Raw genomic sequence first — 23,106 nt, forward strand, 5'->3', positions numbered from 1 at the left:
GGTACTCTGGAGCTGCGATGACGTGGGAATCTGTGGTGTAGTGAGTGGAAAAGAAGCTGGACGCGTAGGAGGAGCACACAGCCATCACTGACAAATTACATAAACCCCTTTTTTCTTCATGAAATAACTGTCCTTTCATCATGTACCTACTCTCTAAAGGCTGTCACCTGCCATTTCACAGGTCACCAGTATTTAGTCTTCAAGATGCTATAATCCAGAAAGGTATAATCAGACTAATCTAAAACATGCAGATACCTCCTTAAAGCTTGTCTGCTTCTTCAGAAGCAAATGGTTTTTGTGTATAAATAGTTTTCTTTCGCTTTAGTTCCCTGCCCTCTTACCAGGTTAGATGAATGCTAGTATGTACGAATCAATGGTTGAGATCAGGGAGAAGACCCACCTCCCTTAACATCAACAAGCTGTTGGCTTGGTTTAGTTCTATCCACATGTACCCTGGTGTGACTGCATGTTAGGTATCGGTGATACACCCCAAAAAGACAAGATGCACATAGAAACCGCTACTTTTATTTCTAAACAACGTTCATTTTTCAAGAAAACGTGGAATGGGTAAATACTACCAGAAGTGTGTTCAAAGTAGCAGTAGAGGGGGAAAAAGACAATTTTCTTATTCTTCATGTCTTTCTCCGTTAAATTCTGCATCCACTAAGTGCTGAAGTCACCACGAGCACATGCAGCACGCACTTTTTTCAAAGTGGAAAACTCGAGTTGAATCTCATAGTTAACGATTTTTTTCCACCCCCCCCCCCCCCCTTCCCTTTACAGGCAGCTGCCAGCACTTTACAGATGCTCAGATCCGATGTTTCCCCAGAAGTTATCTGCGTGCAAAGGGAACGCTCCGAAGAGGCACCGAGACGATTTTAAACACACGCTACAGCCCGGTGGAGTGACGCTTTTCGGGACAGGCGGCCCGGCGGCGGTGTCCTTGGAGCTTCCGGGTCCACAGCCTGCTGGCGTGGCCCGGGGCCCACCGGCTCCCCGCCGCCCTGTCAGCGGAGCCGCCCGCCGCCGCCTGCCTGCAGCGCTCCAGGCCACAAAGCGACGTCCCCGTCCCCCCCCCCGCCCGCCCCGCCGGGGAGCAGCGCCGGACCCGATTCACCGGCTCGTCGCGCAGCCGCCTTCCCGGGGAGCCCCGCCTCAGGAGCGCGGCGGCCGCTGGAGCTCGCTGGACACCCTGCCCGCTCCTCCGGCGGCCGCGCGCCAGCAGCGGTGCGCACGCGCGGCCCGCGGCTCCTCCGCCCAATCCCCGTCCCAGCTCGCCCTTGCTGCTCAGCCCCGCCCCTTTCTTTGAACGCCGTCAGTTACCGCAGCCGCTGCTCTCGGCCAATCGCCGCCCGCGTTGCCGCGGCGCCGCCCAATCGGCGGGCGGCGGGTGAGGGGCGGGGCGGGACGGGGAGGGGGCGGGGGACAAGGCATGACGCAGCGAGTTTTCCCCCCCCGCCCCCCCCACCCCGCGGCGCCTGGCGCCGGCTCTCGGCGGCGGCGAGGTCGCCGCTCCGGCCTGTGACGCGTGACGCACAGGTACGTGAGGGGCTGGCGAGCCCGGCGGTCACGTGGGGCGGGCGCCGCCGCTGCTGCCAGGCGCCGCGGGTCCCGTGCGGTCGGCCTGCCGCTCCGCCGCCCCTCCCCCCGCCTCCCCCCGCCGCATGTCGCTGGCGGCGCGCCCCGCTCCCCGTCAGCCGCCCGCCGACCGCCGCCTCTGCCGCCACCGCAGCCGCCGCCCTTGATGTGGTTCGGGGCCGGGCGGGGAGAAGATGCCGCCGTCCAAGTCCCGCAAGATCGCGATCCTGGGCTACCGGAGCGTGGGTGAGCGCGGGGCGCCGCCGGGAGGGGCGGGCGGGCAGCGGCGAACCGTTGGTGCGGCGGCGGCGGCTTCCCCCGGCGCGGGCGGGCCGGCCCGGACTCCGCAGCGCCCCCCTGCCCGCGGGGGAGCGCGGCCCGGCCCGGCCCGGCGGCCCCCGCCGCATCGCCCTCCCCCGCGGCAGCAGGTGCAGCGCCGGGGAGGGGAAGGGAGGGGAGGGCCGGGCCGCCCCGCTTCCCGCCGCCGGGAGCGCGCAGCCGCGGCGGGCGGGCGGGCGGGCCCCGCCATGGCGGCGCCGCAGAGCGCTGCGGGCCTGGGGCTGCGGGCGCGGGGCCGCCGTGCCCTTAATAGGAAGTTTCCCGCCCGCTCCCCCTCGCCCCGCCGCCGCCTTCCCGGCCGGGCCTTCCCGAACGGCCGCGTGGCTCCCGGGAAACCGGGCCGGGGGGTTTGGTGAGGCCGTTCCCGCCCCGCCGGGGGCGGTAAGTGTGCCGGCAGCTCTCCCCGGGGTGGCAGCCCCCGCCCCGGGCTGGTGCTGCTCCCGGGGAAGGGGGATCGCGCCGGGCGCTCGGCGCGGGCGGTTGCTCGCCCGTGGGACCGGTGCGGGGTGCGGAGCGGGAGCACTCCCGCCCCGCTGGCTCGGGGACGCCGCGGTCCAGTCCCTGCGCAGGGTTTAGAGCCGGTTTCGAAATGCCGAGGGGAAACTAGGTTGATCTGTTGCCCATTTCTGGCCTCCCACCCCCCCTCCCCCCGCCTCCCGTAGAGGTCCTGTGTGCACCAGCAGTGTAGCGGAGCCGACTGTCGAGCCGGTTGTACTCATTGCGGCCGTGGGGTTATACCGGCTCTGCGGTGTCCCCAGCACGGGATCGTGTTGCTCTTGCACAGCGCGGCTGGTACAATCCAGCGCAGGCTGATCTACGTGGAGGAACTTCCTGGAAGCGTCCAGCACGAGTCAATAGTAGCCGAGAAGGTTTTTGTTCCATAACTGCCTGCACCTGTAATCCTCTCTCCTCCTCCATTCCCCATCTTTGATGGAGAACAGTTTCAGATGTTTCAATGTTCGGGCTCTTAAAGCAGAGGGGAATAAGCCATAGTACAGCTGTCCGAATCGATCAAACTTAAAAGCGTGGATCAATGTTGAAGATAATGTGCGGTTGGAAAATAAAGAAGATGCAACAGAGAGACACTATACTGCTATAAAAGGGGTTTTTACATTAAAGTAGTGGCTGAATCAGTAATCTATCTCTTGTTATGCACTCAGCAGAAAGAACCCTTAAAAAAAAGCTTTTTTTAAAGATAGAAGGCTTAATAAGCGAAGCTGTTTCTTAGATTTTGTCTGTAACTGCAGCCTGACTTTGAGATGGGGTGGTGTAAAAAGGAGGATGAATTCATGAAATCCTTCAAAGTAGCAGCAAGTAGTAGATTGATTGGTTTGCGTAGTATATTTGACATCACTTGTTGCAATCTGTCCCACTCTCTGCTGTGTGTTATGCTTTCTTGTCTCTTGTTCTTGCTTTGAGCACTGGTGAAAACAAGAAATAGGCAGTGTAAGTGGGAAGGAAGAATGCTTGAAATTCTGTCCTTTAGAAGTCTGTGATGGGGACTGGGTGTATTGTTGAGCTTTGGTCTTTGATCTGTTGACAATGACAAGCACCAGTCAAAAAATTGGATTGTAGTAGGGTATATAGTCAGTTGAGGAAAACCAGACGAAATAGTATAGTACTGTTAATCTGGTCAGTGATGTTTTGAGCAATAGTACTGATACAGCAAGGATGGGCAAAAAATCACCATCGTCTATTAAGACCTACCGCTGAACTTCGTCAACTAAAGTTTTCTGAGACTAGTGTGGTATTAGGCTTGATGGGACAGGGTCAGTTTTATCAGGACAGCTACAAGTTGTATGAACGTAGAATTAAGGGGAGGGGGGAAATTCTGGTTTACTGTAATTTTCCTTTCATTGTCCTACACAATTCTGTGTTACCTCTTAGGTAAAAACCTTGTGCGTTAAAACTGCAAAGTTACTGTTAAATATGGGAGCATTACATTTCTAGGCAAATACTTATGTTCACACAGTACAAACAGGTCATTGGGGTCTTACTTCCATCTTGTGGAGCTGTTAGAAAAGCAAGAAAGTCAAACTGAGATTCAGGTTGGGTCCTCTGCTCATCTAAGTATGCCTCCTAAAGTCTAGCAGGATAGTGATTTAGTTTGGCTGCAGAGAAGCTTTTGAGTAAGTCTTGCTTTCTGTTACGATGGCAAGGATATTACTTGAAATCTGGGTGAGAAGCGATCTAATCTCTTCTTAGGACAAGCTTTTGAGTGGTAGAAAATGAAGAGCATTTCATCTGGGAAAAATGCAACATTTGACTAGAGCTAATGTTCATTAAGGTGGGGAATAATTCCAAAATCTGAAAAACTAGAAGGAAATGTTTTCTAAATTTCCTTTTATAATTAGGGAGCTACACTGCTTTGCCATTAACATTAATCTTCACCCTGGAATGAGGGAGGCTAACTGGTAAGTTGTAAAATGTTTACAGTTTTATACGTTAGCACAAATGCTTAGGTGACCTGCTCTGTGAAGTTGCGTGCTCTCCTTGTAATTTCTGTGGTATTTGAGAGGAAGCTAATCAGAAAAAGGTGGGCTTTTTTCCTGAGTCTCTTTCAGTTGCATGTTGAAATAACCAGGTTTTGATGACCTATTTCAAGCAGTGAGCTGTTCTCTACAGTTGATGATTCAACAATTTTGCGGATCTCTCAGGTTATGAGTGTGTATAGTAATGGGACAGGCATGTGCTCCATGGGGATTTGTGAAACAGGGTCTGAATCTTGTACTGGCTTCATGCTTGTTTCTTTTACTTACATTAAATTTTATTCTTATCCCAGTGCTGTTGTCAGATAGACTAGAGGTTGGGAGTGGTATTCTGATATAATAGTTCTCGGAATAGATAATTCAGGAGTCTGCTTGTTTGAATACACTCCCTCTATCTTTCAGCACCGCCATCAACCCTTTCATATGTGAAACTAGTATTCTTTGCTGATGGGAGAGATCACAGTGGAAGGCTCGTGAGTTCCCAGGCAGACATACTTTCTGAGATGCAGACAGAGTATTTGCCAGGAACTTCAGGACTTGTTTTTTGGCGAGGAAGGCCAATTATGTGTGGATATAGCATACAGGTTGTGGCATGATGCTAGACAAAATCACACAAGAATGTCTCCTTTGGGTTTTGCTCAGGCTTAAATCGGTCTAGGAAAGTTAAATTCCATTGTGTAAGTGTACTTGTCTCAGTGAGGTTCTCAGAAGAAATCAGATGGATCTCATCCCAAAATCTGATAGTTTCACAATGGGAGGAACTTAACTTTGATTGCTGTTGCTTGATAAGTGACCAGAGTGGACCAGCTACTAGAGATCTGATTCTGGGAAAAAAAAACCAAACTGTCTTATGGATGACGAAGCATAAAATTTTAAAAAGTTACTGCCTTCACTGAAAAAAATCTTCATGCTTGTATTGTGGTCATAATTTGATATATCCCAAATATAGTTGGAAGTAATGGATTTGCTTGGAAATAAATCAGGACTAAGATTTTCTGGATCTCTTCAGAGTAACAGCCACTCTAAAAAGCAGCATGTAGTTCTCCAAAATGCTTTGTGCTCAGTTTGGTTCTTCTTTGTTTATAGAAGAAATATGTAATTTCAAACCACAAATGCCTGTATGGAAGAAGAGGTTTCTTAGATCGTCTTGTGAAGTAGCTTATTACTGGGATTCTCTGTATTATATTGAACTGTGGGATTTAAGATAAGCAGGGAGGTGGTGTTTGGATCAGCTGCTTCAGTCGTAGGTCATTATCTCAGCCTGATTTGTTTTCTGCTGTTCATATAACTGCTGCTGCTGGTGTTACGGATATACTTGCAGAAACTGGAATTCCATTTCTGAATTTTGGATTGGTGATCTGAAAATGCTCTCCTGGTCAGTTTGTAGCTCTAAGGGGGAAATCTGGTAAGTTAGTGGTGACTTACCCGTTTTCTTTCCCAGCTAAATAAATCAACTTTTCTTGTGTAGGTGGAGAGCAGTCCATATTGCAGGCAGAAGTAGTCATGGTCTGTGACTGCGTCATGCAGGTGGCAAAAAAAACCTATGATGGAACAAAGTTATCTGCCAAGGTTAGACTTATATGGAAAGGCTTCCAGGTGGTTGTATTAAGCTGAAAAATGCTTCCCCCCCCTCCACCTTTCCTGAAAGCAAGAAAGGCAGAAAACGCAGTACCTTAAATACGTACCTGTAAATAGTAAGAATGAGGGTTGTTAGGACAAAATGTATTTACTGGCTTTGAAAATATGAGTTGTTTGGATGTTAGCAGGTTTGTATTGTAAAATGGAGTTGAGGCTTTGCTTTTTGCTTCTGAAAGATGGCATCTGTTCGCACAGTAGTATACTGCCCTGAGGAGGTATCCCTTTGATATTGGATGGAGGGAAGTGGTAATTTTAGCAGGCAATAAATTGCCCGTGTAAATGTCAAGAGAGGAGGAATGGAGAAATTACTGCTGTCGTGTGCTGTAATTTGGTTTACGGAATTGGTTGTGTCCGCAACATTGGAAAGCCTGAGATTTAACAGGAAAATTGAGTGGTTCAGGATCCAGCTGATACCTAAGGTTAAAATTTTGCCAGGTCCCTAATAAGTGCCAAGGTTATTTTCATAGTGCTTCCCTCGTCAGGACTGCATTTGCTCTGCCGGCGTGCAGCAGTGCTGCTAAAAGGAAAGGTTGCAACTACCAGGGGACTGAAATGAGGCTGGAAATGCCGGCTTTAATTGCATTTCAGTGTGACTGACTATGCCGTTCGACAGTGAAAGTTGCCACAGCACATTTGATAGCCGGAGCTGGAAGCACTAGAGGCAGCATGTTCAGCTGTAATATCAAGCCACAGTAGGGTTATTTGAGGACACCGTTCCAGGATTAACTCTTAAATTGCCTACTCCAGTCTCTTTTAATGGTAACACTTGCAGGTTTTGCTTGTGTATTTGAGTGGTTTGGTATTTGATTACTCAACTTAGAGTTAATGTCGACAGGGAGAAACCAAATGAAATGTAGATCCTGTAATTTACAAGCTATATAAAGTTGAAGCTCTTCATTTAGATATACTACACTGCCTTAAGTGTAGGTTCTGGGTAAACCAACCACCTCTGCGGTACACACTGCTGCAGAAACTTAGCATAACCACGCGTTTGAGATTAGAAGAGCAGGCTGAAACGCGATAAACTACTGATTATGATTAACTTCCTGTAGCTCTCCTGAAGGTGACATTCAAGGGCGTATTTTAAAAACTGCTTGACTTAATTGTGTATTCAATCCAAAATCGAAACAGCTTCTCTGTGGGATGTTCATAATGCACTCGAGCTCTGCGGATCCTGCATGAGTCAAAATTGCTTGGTGTCATCTCAAATTATCCTAAATCGGAAGCTGCAGACTTGAAGCATAGTACATAAAAACACGAAGCTGCCCTTGTCAGTCGTGGATCTGTCTCCTTAAGGACTTGAGAGGCTGCCTTTTGTTTTCCAAGGCCTATATTTGAAGTGAATGGCAAATTTGTTGTGAATTTGATAATGTGAGAAATTAAAATGTGCTTCCTGAGTTTAGGGGAGTATTTATTGCTTAAAATTTCTCTCTTCCAATCCTGGTCAGGACATTTGCTTTCCTCTACAGTTCTTGCACACCAATGGCAGCTATCCTGCAAATGAGGGTGTATGGGATGGGCGAAAAGGGAAGAATGTGGAGAAAGTCTGTTATGTATTGCCTAGCAGAGCTCTTAAACTTTAGACCTTAAATCTTGTCACCAAAAACTTATGATTGTGAGCCATTAAAGGTTATATTTCCTCTTGAGAAATATGAAGTACAGTGGATGCCAAATTGGGGGTTTTGGGGGAAAAAATGCTTGTATTGAACTTGTAACAAGGAAGTAAACTGAGGCAGTTTTCGAACAGAGTGCTGAAATAGGCTTTCAGGTACAGCTTTTCTCAAGAGATGTCCCTGCCACTTTCTTTTTTAATTGCCATGTAATGAAGGCAGATGCAAATGAGCTATGTAGGGTGGGGCTTCCCTTGGCACAAGTCGAGCTAATCCTGCACTGTGGCTGGAAGTTACACCTTCCTGCCCCCACCCACCTGCTGGCACTGGCATGCTGAAAGCCTGATCACCAGCTTAGGGAATTGATTTCCTTAAAAAGTAAAGCAACCAGAAGGAAAAGTTTTCATATTGTTCATCTGGTCGGCTCTGCCAGTACAACCCTGACAGAGGGAATGGGGTCAGGAGCATGAGTAGTTTGCGGGAGGGTGGAGTAGGCTCTTTGTGGTCGTGTAGACTTTCCTTCAGTCAGACCTGTTATGAAACCACATCTGTAAGTATTTTTCTCCGCCACTCCAGATAAGCGTGAATGCTTGTTTGTAAACTTTTAACAGCGGGCCTTTTGAACCCGAGTGGTTCTCTTGACGGAAAAAGATAGCCTTGTAAAGGTGGTGAAATGTGCGTTGGGGAACCGTGAAGAAATCAAGTTTTTCAAGATTCTTGTTTAAATAACCTTCCATAGTCAAATCTAATCTAATCCTTTCATACAGAATCGAGGAAAAGTAAGATGTTTGACCTGGGGTAAATCTAAACCTTGTTCTGAAGTCTTCAAATTCAGATGATGCTTCAAGTGTTCAATTCCAGTTGATCTGGAATTTTCTGGAAAGACTTGGTAGTAAAGATGCTGCGCTGGATCAAAGCCAAAGCTCCAGACTATGATCGTAGAATCATTTAGATTGGAAAAGACCTTTAAGACTGAGTCCAACCGTAAACCGAACATTGTCAAGTCTACCACTGAACCATGTCCCCAGGTCTTTTAAATACCTCCAGGGATGGTGACTCAACCACTCCCCTGGGCAGCCTGTTCCAATGCTTGACAACCCTTTCAGGGAATAAATTTTTCCTAATAACCAATCTAAACCTCCCTGGCTTAACTTGAGGCTGTTTCCTCTTGTCCTGCCGCTTGTTACTTGGGAAAAGAGACCAATACCCACCTCGCTACAGCCTATACAACTGTACAACAAAGTGCAAGGCATTCAGAATCACTGATTGCCTCCCTACTTGGAAAACTAGTGGAAACGAATCTAGAGGCTCTGCTTTTCAGAGTAATGTTCAGTGTTTGCTAAGATACCCTACAAAATACCTGTTTCCTGCAAATACCGGTTGACTCCTCAATCTGGTTCACTCCTTTAATTGTGAGTATTTATTGACACTGTTGCAGCATAAAGATGATTCACAGCTACTTCGTCTGTTTAGATGCACTGGTTCTTCCTGAGTTTACCATATGCACTTTGATTGCAGTACATGCAAATTTTTAGTTGTATGAAGGATGCGGAATGAGACAATGGTGAAAAAGGTAGTGGTATAAACAGATGATGCAAGTTCTCAAAGTGCAGATTTTAGATTATCAAGCATGATATGCCAGTCAAGATAAAGATAGGACAAGCAAAGAATAGCTTGAGTCTTGGGGGCTCCTGCAAAAGGGAAGAATACTTGGAATTTCTTATGGGACTTAAGTGCCTTAGAGAACTTATGACTAGAACATGAGGAGGAAATTTATAGCAGTTTAATTTGGATTAAATCCTTTAGAGTTTTTGCATAATGGGCAACGATTAATCTTTTGAGACATAAGACTAAGTGAATGATTTCTGAGGGCCTTGAAAGGAGCAAAAGACCCTAATGTGTGACACTCGGAAGACTTGTTCAGAAAAGTTGCTGCAGTGCTTGTATATTAAATAGGTATGAACTAAAGAAATCATGATTCCCTGATAGATTATGCTTTAAATAAAAAAGAAAGCTGAAAGCAAACTTCCTTTAATATTACACTGAAGTCTTAAAGAATGAGGAGTTAATAATTCTGGAATGGTTGTCAGTATTCGTAGGTATTTTGGGTTACAGGAACCAGAACAGCATGCATGACAAATCTTAGCTAGTTATTTGTATTCTGTGGAGTACTGAGTTAAGTGAATTTTAATTTGGAAAAAGAGGGAATACATAAGTGGTCTTCAGTGTGTGGGTGTGAACATGTGCAAGTGTAATATGAAATTATGATATGAGAGTGTCTCTTGACAACATTGTCTCCTGAGTTAGTGGGATACATCTGTCTAGCTTCAACAGCTTGTCAGATTGTATTGCCAAAACTTCATTCAATATGTATGACCTCCTTTAAAGGTACTCTTGCTATATGCCAGAGAGCTGGGATGCATAATACGTAGGAAAAACTCCATTAAATCTGTCCTACGAACTGTCAAAACAATCAAGCACTTGACATTAATGCAGTAAAGTGTATTTTGCTTTAAGGTTTGGTCCTCCATTAATAACAAATTTCTGGTGTTCTAAAATCTGTTTCAAAATTAGCATTTTTAATTAGGACTGGAAGCTTCTGCTTTGAAACACGCATATAAACAGGCACGGTGTTTCTTAGTTTGCTTCAGTACCTTCTGCATTGCTTTCTTGGAAATGTCCATTTTGAATAGATGTTTTGCTTCATCTGTATGGTTTGACAATGGTGAATAAATTCTAAAGAAAGGTGTTAATTGTGTTGTTTTAACCTTTTTCATGTTTGAAGAAAAAAGCTGTCAAAATTCTTGATAAACCTTTTGCGGCTGCTAAACTTAAGTTTAAAATTATTTAAATACAAGGTAATTGAAGTTTTTCTGAACAGTAGAGCTAGGAAGAATAAGTCTGGATGTTTCAAAATCATGTTTTTGATACAGAGTGTATCAAGGAGTCTTACGACACCTGAACAATTCTTCTGCTTGTCCTTCCTCAACTGCAAGATATCTTTTATCCCTAAGTGTGATGGTAGGACAGAGGAAGAGTTAAAGTGAAACTTCCAGAACTGTTTCAATGACTAGCTTGTTTAAATTTCTTCTAGATGCGTGTCTTGGATGGGGTTCCTAAGCCTAGCATTGGCTTGTGCTTTTGTCACAACAAACTGCTATGAACATGTGTAAGTTAATGGTAGTACAGAAAAATAAGGTGATACCATCTCTTTTTGCATTTCCAGGCAAAAATACCATGATCTTAAAAATCCATTATCTTATATACAATTTATAGCTAGTAGTGAGACTGGAGGATCTATGTTTCTTTTTTTCTGAAGATGGTCATGTGAACATTCTGTTGTTTTGGCATCTGGCTGCTTACGTGGACATGGGCTGTGCATCCCAAAGGTTAAAAGGGTTTAGAGATGGAGGTTGGTAAGGAGGAAAAGGGATAGTATGAGAAGGGGTGTATGGACCTAAGTTTTAAGGGCAGCTTATTGGGAAAGTTGGGGCATGTGTCTCCAGTTCTTACGGCATGGAAGTGTGGAAACTGGAAATGAAGATACGGGTTATTTCCCTAATAGCCAGACTAAGGAAGTAAGCAACTTCTGAAAGTCTTTTCTGTACCTATGGTAAATCTTGGCCCTTGACCTATTTGCCTGTAATAGTTAACATTTTATCCATTTCTGCCAAGTAGATGTGAGGTACGTAATTGCTTAGATACTGTTTAAAATAGACTTGAAGTTAAGATTAGCTAGATTGGTTTATGATTTAACTGGATAATAACAGAATAATAATCACTGTTGCACTTTGAGAATTTTATTTGTGTTGATATGGAAAGACTTGTATACCAGACAAATGCAATGCACTGTTCTGTCTCCTGAAGGTCAGACTGAAGGTAGGTTGCCTTAAACTGCAGCTTGATCCTTAACTCCTTGTCTAAGTTGTGTGGTTGTGCTAGTAGTGTTGGGAAGTTAAGAATCCAGTTTCTGTTGGCAAGTGCTTCCTCGGGTGCTGGAGCTGACCTGGCTGGAAGACACTTGTAGAAGACACTCTAAATGGAAAAATAGTTTAATGTTGGGTTGCAAGTGTCATCCTCAGTTATCTTCCTGGGCTATTTTCAAGTGGTTGGGGGAGGGTGGGGTGCTTTGGTTCGTTTTTTTTCAATTTGTTCTGTGTTTTTGTTGTTCTTCCTTGCGAAGATCAGAGTTCTGTATTGTGACCTTTTTGTATGAGATAGTATAAAAACTGAGAATAGAAAAGCATGAAGCCTACCCAAAACCTCTTAATTTGAAGTACTTCGTGAGCCAACACACTGGTTAGGAAGGTAAGGAAGCCAGCTGGCTGTCATGACAGGCAAGAACTTTATAGTATGCTATAGTAAACAAGGGTTACCTGTTCTATCTTCTCTGCCCTATGGCAAAATCAACTATGTCATGTCATATCTGACAGATCTTTGGCTTAAATTCCCTTGAAATTTCCTAAGGTTGGGGGCTCTAGTGATACTTCTGGTATTCTTCATAGTGTTATTCTTACCCCAGAGTCTGTTGTTTGTTTTTTTTTTTTTCCCCTGGTGTCTTACACACATCTGTCATGCTGTGATTTTGGTGTATTATTACTTTGAACCTTCCTGTTAACTGATTGTCTTCAGAGGCTACTCTGTTATGTTGATTGGGTAAGTGTGTAAATGAAAAAGGCTTGCAATCAGATTTAGTGGGGAGAGGTTAATGACTAACTCCAGCTGTATTAAGTGCTATGGTATGAAAATGGCATTTAACAGATTGTGGCTTGCTTCAACCCTGATTAATAGAGGGGAGGGACTTCACATGTTAAGCAGGAGGAATGTGGAGGATGCCTATAAAGTTAATCCAAAGGTGATCTAGAATTGAATTGGAGGAGAGATAACAGTGGCTTGACCTGAATCTGATGAGGGGGAGACAGTTTTTGTAGAAGAAGATAGAGTTCAGGCATACTGGTTTTTATGTTGGCATGGTTATGTATAGATCCACAGCAGCCTTGTGCTAGTGCAGGAGAATTAAAGTGGCCAAGGCTCAACTGTATGATCATTAATCAAGACAGTCTCAGTGTCGACCTGTGCATCTGTTGACAGAGGTGTGATGGAGTTGACCATGTCCTGCTCCACTGGTAGAAGAGAGTGAACACTAACCTTTGTTAGTATCCCTAAAGACCACCATCTCTGTTTAATGCTGAGATGTTAGTGTTGTCAGGGTTGATACAGCAGTTCCTGATGCTTCATGCAGCTTTGGGAACTTCCAGCAGTGCAGGTCATGGCAGGTGAATAGTGCTGTGTGCTGATGTGGACTGCCAGTAGCAGCACTCTTGCCACAGAAGTCAGGTTTTGGCTGCCATGTGCATTGCTGGCATTTGTTGACGTTGGGTTCATCAGACTTTGGACCATCAGTGGGGGCACGGAGAGTTTGTTGCATTGACTGACTACTTCATAGTCAGGCATAGTGCTGCAGGCTGAAGCTGCCTTCTGTTGCTAAGATCTCCTAGTGATTATTATGCAGTTAGATTGAGATGTGTATGTTTAATATATTGTAAAAGTAGCTTGCTTGTAGTTGTTGGAACAGATCAGTACTATCTTCAGGTTTTGCTACGATTTGGCAAATAGCTTTGTGGACCTCTTGTCAGAGTGAGGCTGAAACTTCCTAGCTGTAGTTGCTGGATATCTATCACAGTATTGGTTTGGTAATGTTGCCAAGAGAGGGGATATTACCATTACTACCTTGTCAAGATTTTGTCAGGTACCTGCTGTCTATCATCCTACAACAAGGAAGAGAGAAATACATCTCTTACTATTGTTCTTGGAATTCCAAGAAGATCTTTGAGGCCCTGCTTCATATGCATTTCAGTAGTGCTGTCAAGAGGGTCCATTTCTCACCATTTCAGCTGCATTTCTGACAGTTTACTTGGCATTATGATACACTCAGGGTCAAGCTCCTAGATTTGCCTTTTTAAAAAGAAGCCAGTAAAACGTCACTGACGCCCTCTACTTGGTGGAGGTTGTAGGCAATGGTGAGGTATGGTGGCCACAGTGTTGGCAGGAGTCAATGCTGTGGCTCCAGTCCTCATAAAGATCCTTATAAAGGAAGATCCTTAGGGAAGATCTGCATTTCAGTGAGAGTACTGATCCTTTGAAAGACTGAGGTCTTCCATCTTGGTAAGGTTCTGTGCTATTAAAGCTTTCTCTGTTATTGGTGTAGATCAGGTGGTCTAAAAACGTAAGTGGGATTTGCAGTGAAAGGAAGACGAGAGCAGAGTTTATCCTGTTTTCTTATAGAAATGTTAAGTTTAAAATCCTGACTTGTACCTGTGCGCTCTGGCTTGTTCAATGGCACGCTGCTCTACCAGGTGGTCAGGAGTGGCACGTAACTTAATGTGGCTGGTGTTAACTTCAGCCAGTTGTGTAGAAATGAAAAAAAGGAATATGGTGGCTGCAAATGGCTGGTAAAACCTAAATAGCTGCTTTATCCCATGTGCTGTGCATACAGTGGAGTTCGTTGGTTTCTGCTGTTAAACTCAGCTGTGCTGCAAGTGCCATTAGGGCAGTCTCTGGTGGATGGTGGACTGAGAGCTGGTGCTCGTAACTGCAATTCAAAATACCCCTTCTTGAAGTGCTAGAACCTGCTAGTCCTGATATTTCTAGCTTGTAGAAAAGTAATTTAAGTTGTATACCCCAGTGATCTTTAGGGTCAAGAAAGAACTGACTGGACGTTGGGAGTTCATTCCCTTGTGTTGAAACTAAAACCTTGAAGATGGAAAAGGGGAATGCATGGAATGCATTAAAGCACGGGATACGAGTTTTTATTTCTAATGACATAACGTTTAAAACTGATTTAATGATGAAACAATGACAGTTACTAAAAGTATCTTTCAAAGACATTTCATGTTGTACATATCGGGTGATCCAAGGAAAGGTCAAGTTTATTCACATACCTAATTAGCTGCTTGAAATGTGTGCATAGAGAGGACTTGGCTTCTACCCAGCAGTACAAGTTGAATTTTGCCTCTTTGGGGGAAAATCAGTACAAAAGTTCAGGCTCTTTCCCTCTAAGTGTGTCATAAACTGAAGCATTAGGGTCTGATCTTTAAGCTTAATAAGCTTCTCATTAGAAGTGCAGTCTATCAAGTTGTACTGCCTAACTTTGAGTTTAGGAATGCATTTGCTAATTAGGCTAACAGTAGATGCCTGATAAACCAAGTTGCCTCTGAATTTCTGCTGCCACCTAAAATACTTCAGGCTTGGTGCTGTGGGGAGGGTGGTGGTGGGGTGCAGTTTCTGAGGGAAGTCTGAAGGGGGAATATAGAGGATGGTATTTATCTGAGCAAATACTGGTTGACTGTCTGGGATATGAATGTCTGAATTTCCTTTGTAGTTAGGAGACGCCAGGATGCAGTTCCCTTGACCTATTTAAAGCATCTTGGGTGCAGCCATCTATGCATGTATACCATGGCCAGGCGAGATGTGTGTTGCAGAAGTTTTCTGGATTTTTTTTTTAAGCCTTGTAACAGCTTTTCCATCTTTGACAACTGATAATAAACACGTGGAATCAAAATTGGTGTACCTCATTAAAAGGGAAATACCAGACAAACTGTGGCACTCTTGTTTTTCTGTCAGCAAGGGTAACAAGCAGAGGTAACTGGACTGTGCACTCAAGTAACTAAAACATTTCTTCTGACAATCCTTTGCTGAGGTTACTGACTTAAATGGAGACAAAATGCACACCTGGAAGTGGCAACTAAGCCATTGCAGGAAAACAGTGGATTTTTTTCTCTATGTGCTTGCCTGGTCATCTAATACATTGCAACAAAGTGTAAGTGTACGTTGAGAGGTGAGCATTGCTGCAGGATGGAGCAAGCTTGCTGTTGCATATCAGGGAATAAAGGATGTGCACTCTTCTTGCTTTCCTTACAGAAAACAGGATTTAGATAGCATTATTAGGTCTCTTGGTTTGTGTTTTGAAAACTCATTGCTGCCAACCTAGCAAGGGCCTGCAAATACACTTGTGAGTTTGACAGACTGCTTTGAAATCTGAAGAAAATAAAGGAAGCCATCCAACTTCCTTTCTAAATGACTGCCTTTTAGATTTCTTCTGGCTTGCAGAGGAATACCTTTGATAAACCTCAAGAAGATTGTGCAATGCATAAAGAAGGGAAATGAGTATGTGTCCTTTTCTCCCTGCAGGCTTGTGTTCTTGGTGTTAGTCATATGAATCTCCTCTTCTACAGCAGAGTGGTTCTTGATGCAATACATTGCATTAGACTGTCAAATATATTTCATTATATCCTAATATAAAAATAGATCAGGAGAAGGCAGGAAACAGTTGTAGCAATGAGATAGAGTGCCATAGAAGGTGGAAAAGAGCCTGTGTTGTCTTGAAATGCTGGTCTGCTGTTTGGTTTGTCATGAAGGTCTTTTCTGTTCTTGAGGTCCCTCACTATGTTTCCAAAAGATGTCTCACTGAGGTCCTCAGACTTTCGCTCTTACAGGATTATAAGGGCAGATCCTTTAGTCTGTCCTTCAGAAAGCTCAGACAGCACTTTGAGAGAGGAGTGCCACCACTCTGTATTGCAAATCGAGCATGAGTATCATACGAGCAAGTGCACCAATTGAGCTCTGTGTGTCAGCAAGAGTTTTCTCTGTAAGCATCAGAAAATAATGTTTTAATCCTGGTATCATAATGTTGATGTCGTAAGGAAATCACTACAAAATGGATAAAACCTACGTCTCAAAGTAGATGGTTATACGCGATAATTCCTCATGATTAAAAGTCTAATAGAATTAAGTTGTATCTGACTAAAACATAAACTACTCCTTGTATCACTGTCTCCAGAGGTTTAGGAACAGGATTCTTTATTGACCCAGATGTATCATTTTTCTAGTCATTAGAATAATTCATCAAACTGCACAGCAGTGGTCAGCAAAATAGCAACTACATAGCTGTAATTAGTACCTGGAGGGGAAAAAACTTAATTAACCATAGAAAGTTGCTAATGATGAAGCCTGAGATGAATGATGAGCTAGTGATGGGTCTTGAGATCATGTACTATCTTGTGAAAAGCTGTTTGTCGAAAAGTGATGCTATAATTCCCTTTGCTACCCAGTTAATCCTCTGTCTGCTCTAAGAAGTCATTCAGTCCCTTTCTGTACTCTGAGGACAAATAGATAATCTACACAGTGGAAATGCTGGTGTCTCCATTTTGTAAATCTTGGTATTCTGAATTAAAGAAGATAAAGATCCCAACATTCAGGTTACATCATGTGTAACTTTCAGTATGAAAACTTCATCTCTGTGAAGCTAAGTTGAGCACAGCTCTGCGTGAGATACTGAAAGCTGGCTGTGCGGTGAGTCTTATCTAATTTGATATGACTGACAGCATTTCATTATGAAATTTCTTGAACCCTTTTGTGTCAAAACCTAAGTTAATTTGTTCTGTAGGTAAGACTGAGTAGATCTATGTAGAGGCTAACTTAGGTAAGGTGCTAGGCTTGTGGTAGGAGTGGATTAGATGCTGCCAGCTGTTAAGTGTTTAATTAAGCAAAGTATACAAGTGGGCATTTTAGTAGAAAATGATGAGTTAAAGAAGCTATGCATCTAAAATTCTAACAGAACAGAGAATCGCAACTCCTCAGTAGTTGTTGTTCTTGACCCTGTCAAACTGTTTACTGATCGCTTGTGCATACGATTTCAAGTATTGAGAAATTCTTCCTGTTGAGATAAACTGCACTGTGCTGCCAGTGGCTGTCATCGTGGAGATGCCACGTTAGAGGGCAGCTGCAGAATTGAGCTTGCACAATGCCTTGCTTGTGGAGCTGTTGTTTGACTTGCTCTCTGGCCAGTTGCATCATTTCTGTCTCCTGGGTTTGGGTGGAAGTTGGCTGCAGACAAGGATTTAATCTGGGTTTTCCCTCTGCCTATTGCAAGGAGAATCAGGATATGGGCAGGCAGGTGGTGGTGCACTGAAGAGAGGGCATGTCCTCTTCGGGGAGGCCAGCTGTTCATGAGCCCACCCATGCTCAGTTATTCATCTTCTTGGTAAACTGCCTAGCGTTGTAAAGCTTGAATTTTAAGGCTAGATTGATTAAATACCACAGCTCTTGTCCAAGAAGTAAAAGGATGAGTAAAAATTCAGTTTGGCAATTGTTTTGCCTTGACAATTGCAGTGGTATTTGAAACTGATGTGCTGTGACTGCACTAGTCAGAGTGTTTGTGGGATGTTCCGCTTTATGTAGCGAGTGGTCTATTGTATGAACAGAAATATGACAGCTTTATTTTTTGAAATGGTTTTCTGTCTGAAAACCTGTTCCTTTTCTGTTTTGACAGTGGGAAAACTTTTCTTTACTACTCCCACATCATATCATAAATAACAAAATGTGTATGCAAATACCCTTTGGGTGGTTCTGGACAATGTGAGTTAAACTTTTGGCCACCTGGGACTTGTGTTCTAAACACTTGTAAAACCCATTCCTCCCAATCTTTACCTTCTATCCTTTTCCTACAGGGAGAGGAAGAGTCAGTAAACTTGAAATTTGCTTACAGTTTCTCTGCCATAGAGTATCTGCTGCTTTGAGTTACCATAGCAAGTCATCCTGTTGCCCTTATTTGATTCTTTTTTTTCCTAGTCATTTTAAGCTCTGGTTTTGAACAGACTCAAAAGGTTAAATCATAATCTCCTCCAGTAAGATTTTGCAAATGATTTTTCATCTTAAAATCACAGATTTCCATCAATTTAGTGAACTGCTTCAAGCAGACTTTGTCTTGCTTCTGGTCATGACTCTTCTCCTTTTAGTCTCAACAGATACTTATTCTGCTAAAACCTGAGGACAGTGTGGATACACTAAAACTACCAGTGTGGAGGATGCTACAAGGAAAAGCTTATTAAACTAAAAAACATTTGGCATTTGTTCCAAATAAGGGCCTGTTAGGACTGAGCCTTTTTTTGAGGTATGCACCCTTGAGTAATCAATTAATCAAGTCTTTGCTGCTGGTGTCAGGCTCTCTCGTCCTTTTAGGCTGAAGTGTGCTAGCAGCATATGCACATCTAGACTACAGTATCTCCCCACATTGTCCTCCCTGCAGCACTCCAAGATGGAGTTAGCATATCAGTAAGTGCAGTTGCGTGAAGTTCCTTGCCCCCTGCCTCACAGATGTTATGTTGATGTTGTAATTCTCTATGAAAATGTTGCCTGATCATTCCGGGGAAAGAGGAGATAGCAGCTAAATTGTCAACTTAATTTTCCACTCTGTCCAGGAGCATAGGTCAAAGGCCTGGAATAAAACCTGTGGGACAAAGTTCAAGCTAAGCTGCTGTTTACATGGTCCCGTGTGCTTCTTGGGCATGGGCTAAGTCAAGGCAGTGGGGTGTTAATGACTTAGGTTTTAAATTTCTTGTGTCCCCTTTGGAAGCCTTGGTTTACTGGGATACTGTTGCATGCACTATTCTGAGGGGGTAGGTTGCACCCAAGACTGGAGAGCTTCCCTGTGGCTCATCTAGGAAAGCAGGCATCCTCTTGTGATGACAGACACATCATTACTGGAAGGCTTGTTACAAAGCTTGAAGGAATTCAGAAGGAGAGTGTTGGAACACTGGCTTTGTCTGGTTTTGTTTCCTCCTCTTTCACTATTAGGAGGAAAGCAGTAATTAATACAGCTGGATGTTAAATGCAGCATTTTCTGTTGGCTCCAACTTCTTTCTAGTATTCAGTTTCCAGACTTAGCACAGACAGACAGTAGCAGTCAAGTCTTTTGGTGAGTTTAGGATTGTTCTTAAGAGGAAAAATGTTCAGTGATGATTTGTGCTTGACTTGGGTCCTCTAATCTTGGAGATACAACAGCCTAATATAGGAATAGTTAACTTTGTTTTAAAATAGAGTGCTTGATGTGCTGGTATTGACAAAGAATCTGGAGGCATGAACTCTGGGTAGCCAACTTCATAAGCTTATAGCTGAAGACGAAATAGCTTGAAAGTTCATTCACTCTCAGTGGTGTCCAAAATACACAGTTTCAGAAAGTTGCTGGGATGCATAGTCTCACTTCTAAGTGTCCTTATTAGGATGATTTCAGATGTGCACGGTTGCTTCCCCCCGCCCCTTGCTGGAGCAACAGTTTAAAGCGCAGAGTTCTCTCTAAACTCATGCACAGAGAGTATGACACCTTTAGTTGTGCTGTTGAATGTGTCAGAAAATGGTATCCAAGAACCTGATTTGAGGAAAACCAACTTTTAAAAGCTTGTGTGCTGGTTGGTCTTTTTGGGGTTTGTCTGAGTTTTTTAGCATTGTATCTCATGATTCATAGGAGACAGCAAAGGGATAAGCATGGACGAGCTGAGTAGTGATGTTAAAATAAATCAGACAGTGAGTTGATGAAAGCTATGGCTGTTGGAAAATCCACAAATAACGTTGCTTGTGTAACATTTTTCTTCCCGGAGAAGTAAATCCGGGAAGTGTTGCAGTTAATGGAAGGAATTGACTGCACATGTAATTATAAATATTAAGCCAAATTTCCTTGCATCACTTTCATGCTTGTACTTTGACTTGCAGTTTTTAGAATGTCTTTTACAAAAATGACTTGCTAAGTATGCTGTTAATAATAAAAAGTAAAATGTGAACAGGTCAAGAGCCTTGTTTGATGAAGCAAGAATTGGGGGGGGGGGGGTGGTGTTGAAGTGGAGAACTGTTTTTTAATATCCCCTGAAGGAATGCTTAGAAAAGAACTTTTTCTACAGCAAAGTATAAACATAGCATGGTCTGAGCACTACAAGTGGGCAATCTTTATCCAGAGTAATTAATTCTTGAAAACAGTTTTACTATATAGTTCAACCATAACATTGGTTACTTATGATGTCATTGAAAAGCTTCCACTGAGTAGGGTGGTCTTGAGTCTAAATTTTAACTTGAGGTTGTATTTTGTTTGTGCCTCTTGCCAAGAGAAGAGTACAAAGGAGCATGAAAATATGCTCATGTCCAAAAGCAGCTAATGCACTTGGCAATCTTTATAAGAGTGTATTTGTCCAGTAAGCATAATGTAATAGAATTGAGTAGATTCCCAAGTGTAGAAGATGTGCTGTAATGGAAATTGTGTTAAGACTTTGGTAGTGCTTTGAAAAGTGTTCAGTTGCAGAGCTTGAAACGTGATTTTTATGGTCAATGTATGCGATTTGCTTTTACCATCTTGTAAAATCTTTCAAGACTGAAAAAAATGAAAAATCTGCTACTAAGTACAACATTTTGTGTTACTCTTTTTTTGGGGGGGGGGGGGGGGCGGGGTGATCAGATCAGCATAACTGAAATTGGGGATGTTAAGTTGTCTGCAAAAGTAGCAGTTAAATTGCTTTCAAAAGAAAAAATCCAATTATGTCCCCTCAATCACTATGCTTAAAATAAAGCATCCACCAGTCTGTTGTAGTGTGGCATTAAGAGGATTAGTAGGAGAGTATATTGATCTCAAGAATTTTGAGATCATCCTTTTGTCATGGGAAATATGTCCAGTCTCCTAGTCAAACCAAATTTGGCTAATTCTATCCAAGCTCCTAGTTTTGTGTGCAGTGACTAAAAATTATTTCTAGTTTTCCTTGCTTCTCAACAGAAGAACCTTCCAAGTATAGCAGTTTGTTAAATTTAGTTTTATGGGGATTGGACACTGCTACTTTTAGATTTGTTTTAAACTGGAGGAGGCACTTAAATTATGCTATGTTAAAACAAAAGCAGAACACAGGCTGAGTAGCTTTTGCACTTTTTTTTATGTGTTCAGGAGACCCAGTTACTAGGAATAGGCACTTGATTTAAAAATCAGTTGGTTGTCATGTATAGATGGTTTAAATGAACCATACAAAGCTCATATTGGCTTTTATAAAAATATTAGTGTATCTACTAGTAAGTGTAAAGTGAGAACAGCCTGAAGCCTTGTTTCAATACAGATTATCTTTTCCTTGCTTTACAGGAAAATCTTCACTGACGATTCAGTTTGTGGAAGGACAGTTTGTTGATTCGTATGATCCAACCATAGAGAACAGTAAGTAAATAACTGACAAGCTCCTATTCTCTACCTAACTAACTTTTATCAGAAGCCACTATGGTTATATATTACTTATGTGGCATTTACGTATTGACATTAAAGCTCATTAATTAACTGATATGTTTTATTACTCTTTTAAACCAACGCTTACCAAGTTTACAGTATTGCAGCATGGAAATCACTGTGTGCATATTTCTCCAAACAGCTAAACTGTCTTTTATCACTAAATGAAGGAAAACCTAATCGATCTGACTAAAATGCATCTCCTTGTATTACATGTATGGTGTTGGACATCTGCTTCCCCTAATATAGTCGGGGCACTTCAAATGAAGTATGTCATACCTGTATGAAAATGTGCCACTACATGCAAGTATTCCAAACTCTTAGATGTCTCATTTGATCAGTATACCCAGATGAACACAAAGCCAGCAATACCAGTCAGGAATAAATGACTACCTTAGAAGGTAGACATGCTGTGGTCATGATAACATGATAATCTTTTAAATTACTCATTTCCAGCTGCTTGATAACAGGCCTGGTACACAATCAGCTTGCTGTAAATACTGGGTAACTGACTTCTCAAGTGTCTTTTTTCTCTCAGCAGTTGTTTTAATATTAGTGAATAGCTGGCATAGTGGGTGAGTAAAAGTACTAATACTAAAAATGCTGCTAAGAGCAGCAGTAAGTCACTTCAGAGGCGAGTTACCTTGTATTTGTTACAATCCAACCACCTCTTTCTGAGCTAGCAGTGGTCATAAAGTACTTGAGCCTCTGTGGTGCTAGGCTGAGTAACTTGATCGTATTGGTTCATTTTAATCATGTGGCAAATAAAATTTTGATTTCATGATTGTAACCTTGGAGTTCTTGTGTTTTGATGACTTCTGAAATGCAGTGGTAGCACACATTTTCACTGTTTTGAACTTGCGCATTAGGCTGTTAAGCCTATGTGATACTCAGGAAGTCTGAAGTAATCAGCAGAACTAGGTTTTCTTTTGGATATAGATGGTAATAATTACAAATCAGTAGCTATCAGGATATTTTACTCAGGATTATTTTACTGCTTAGAACTAAAATTCAAATGCTACTTTTTGAGAAGCTCTAAATTTGCTTTAGTGAGTCAGGGTGGATAATTTGCCCCTTGACCTGAATGATCTGTTAGTCCTTATACAGATGTCATTAATATTAACACTTCCGATCATCCCTTTTTATTTTGTTAGAATTATAAATAAAGTTTGTTTTGAATTAAAGCTGATAACAAAATATGGGGGATTAAATTTCTGTACTTTAAATCTTAATATCAGTTGGGACAGGTTATTTTTCACTGTCTGTGCTACATAAAGGGAAATTATTTAAAGTAATCCTTTAGTTTTGTGCAGGTATACGGGGATGAATAAAGCTTGAGAGGCATGGGGTCAAAGTCTCTCCAAAATAC

The 23,106-nt window shown here is 42.9% G+C and overlaps 1 protein-coding gene across 2 annotated transcripts in view; it reads left to right on the plus strand.

The window, feature by feature from the left end:
• Positions 1 to 1,558: 1,558 nt before the first annotated feature.
• Positions 1,559 to 23,106, plus strand: part of RHEB (Ras homolog, mTORC1 binding) — a 43,176-nt gene continuing 21,628 nt past the window's right edge. Inside the window, exons 1-2 of one of the 2 annotated variants that reach the window (XM_074869193.1) lie at positions 1,559 to 1,824; positions 21,600 to 21,671. In XM_074869193.1, the coding sequence (XP_074725294.1) occupies positions 1,773 to 1,824; positions 21,600 to 21,671 (124 nt within the window). In that variant the 5' untranslated portion in view covers positions 1,559 to 1,772. The remainder of the gene's footprint in view (positions 1,825 to 21,599; positions 21,672 to 23,106) is intronic. The other variant, XM_074869185.1, reaches the window with a different exon arrangement.

This window comes from Strix uralensis, chromosome 1, assembly GCF_047716275.1.
Source record: "Strix uralensis isolate ZFMK-TIS-50842 chromosome 1, bStrUra1, whole genome shotgun sequence".
Lineage (NCBI taxonomy): Eukaryota > Metazoa > Chordata > Aves > Strigiformes > Strigidae > Strix > Strix uralensis.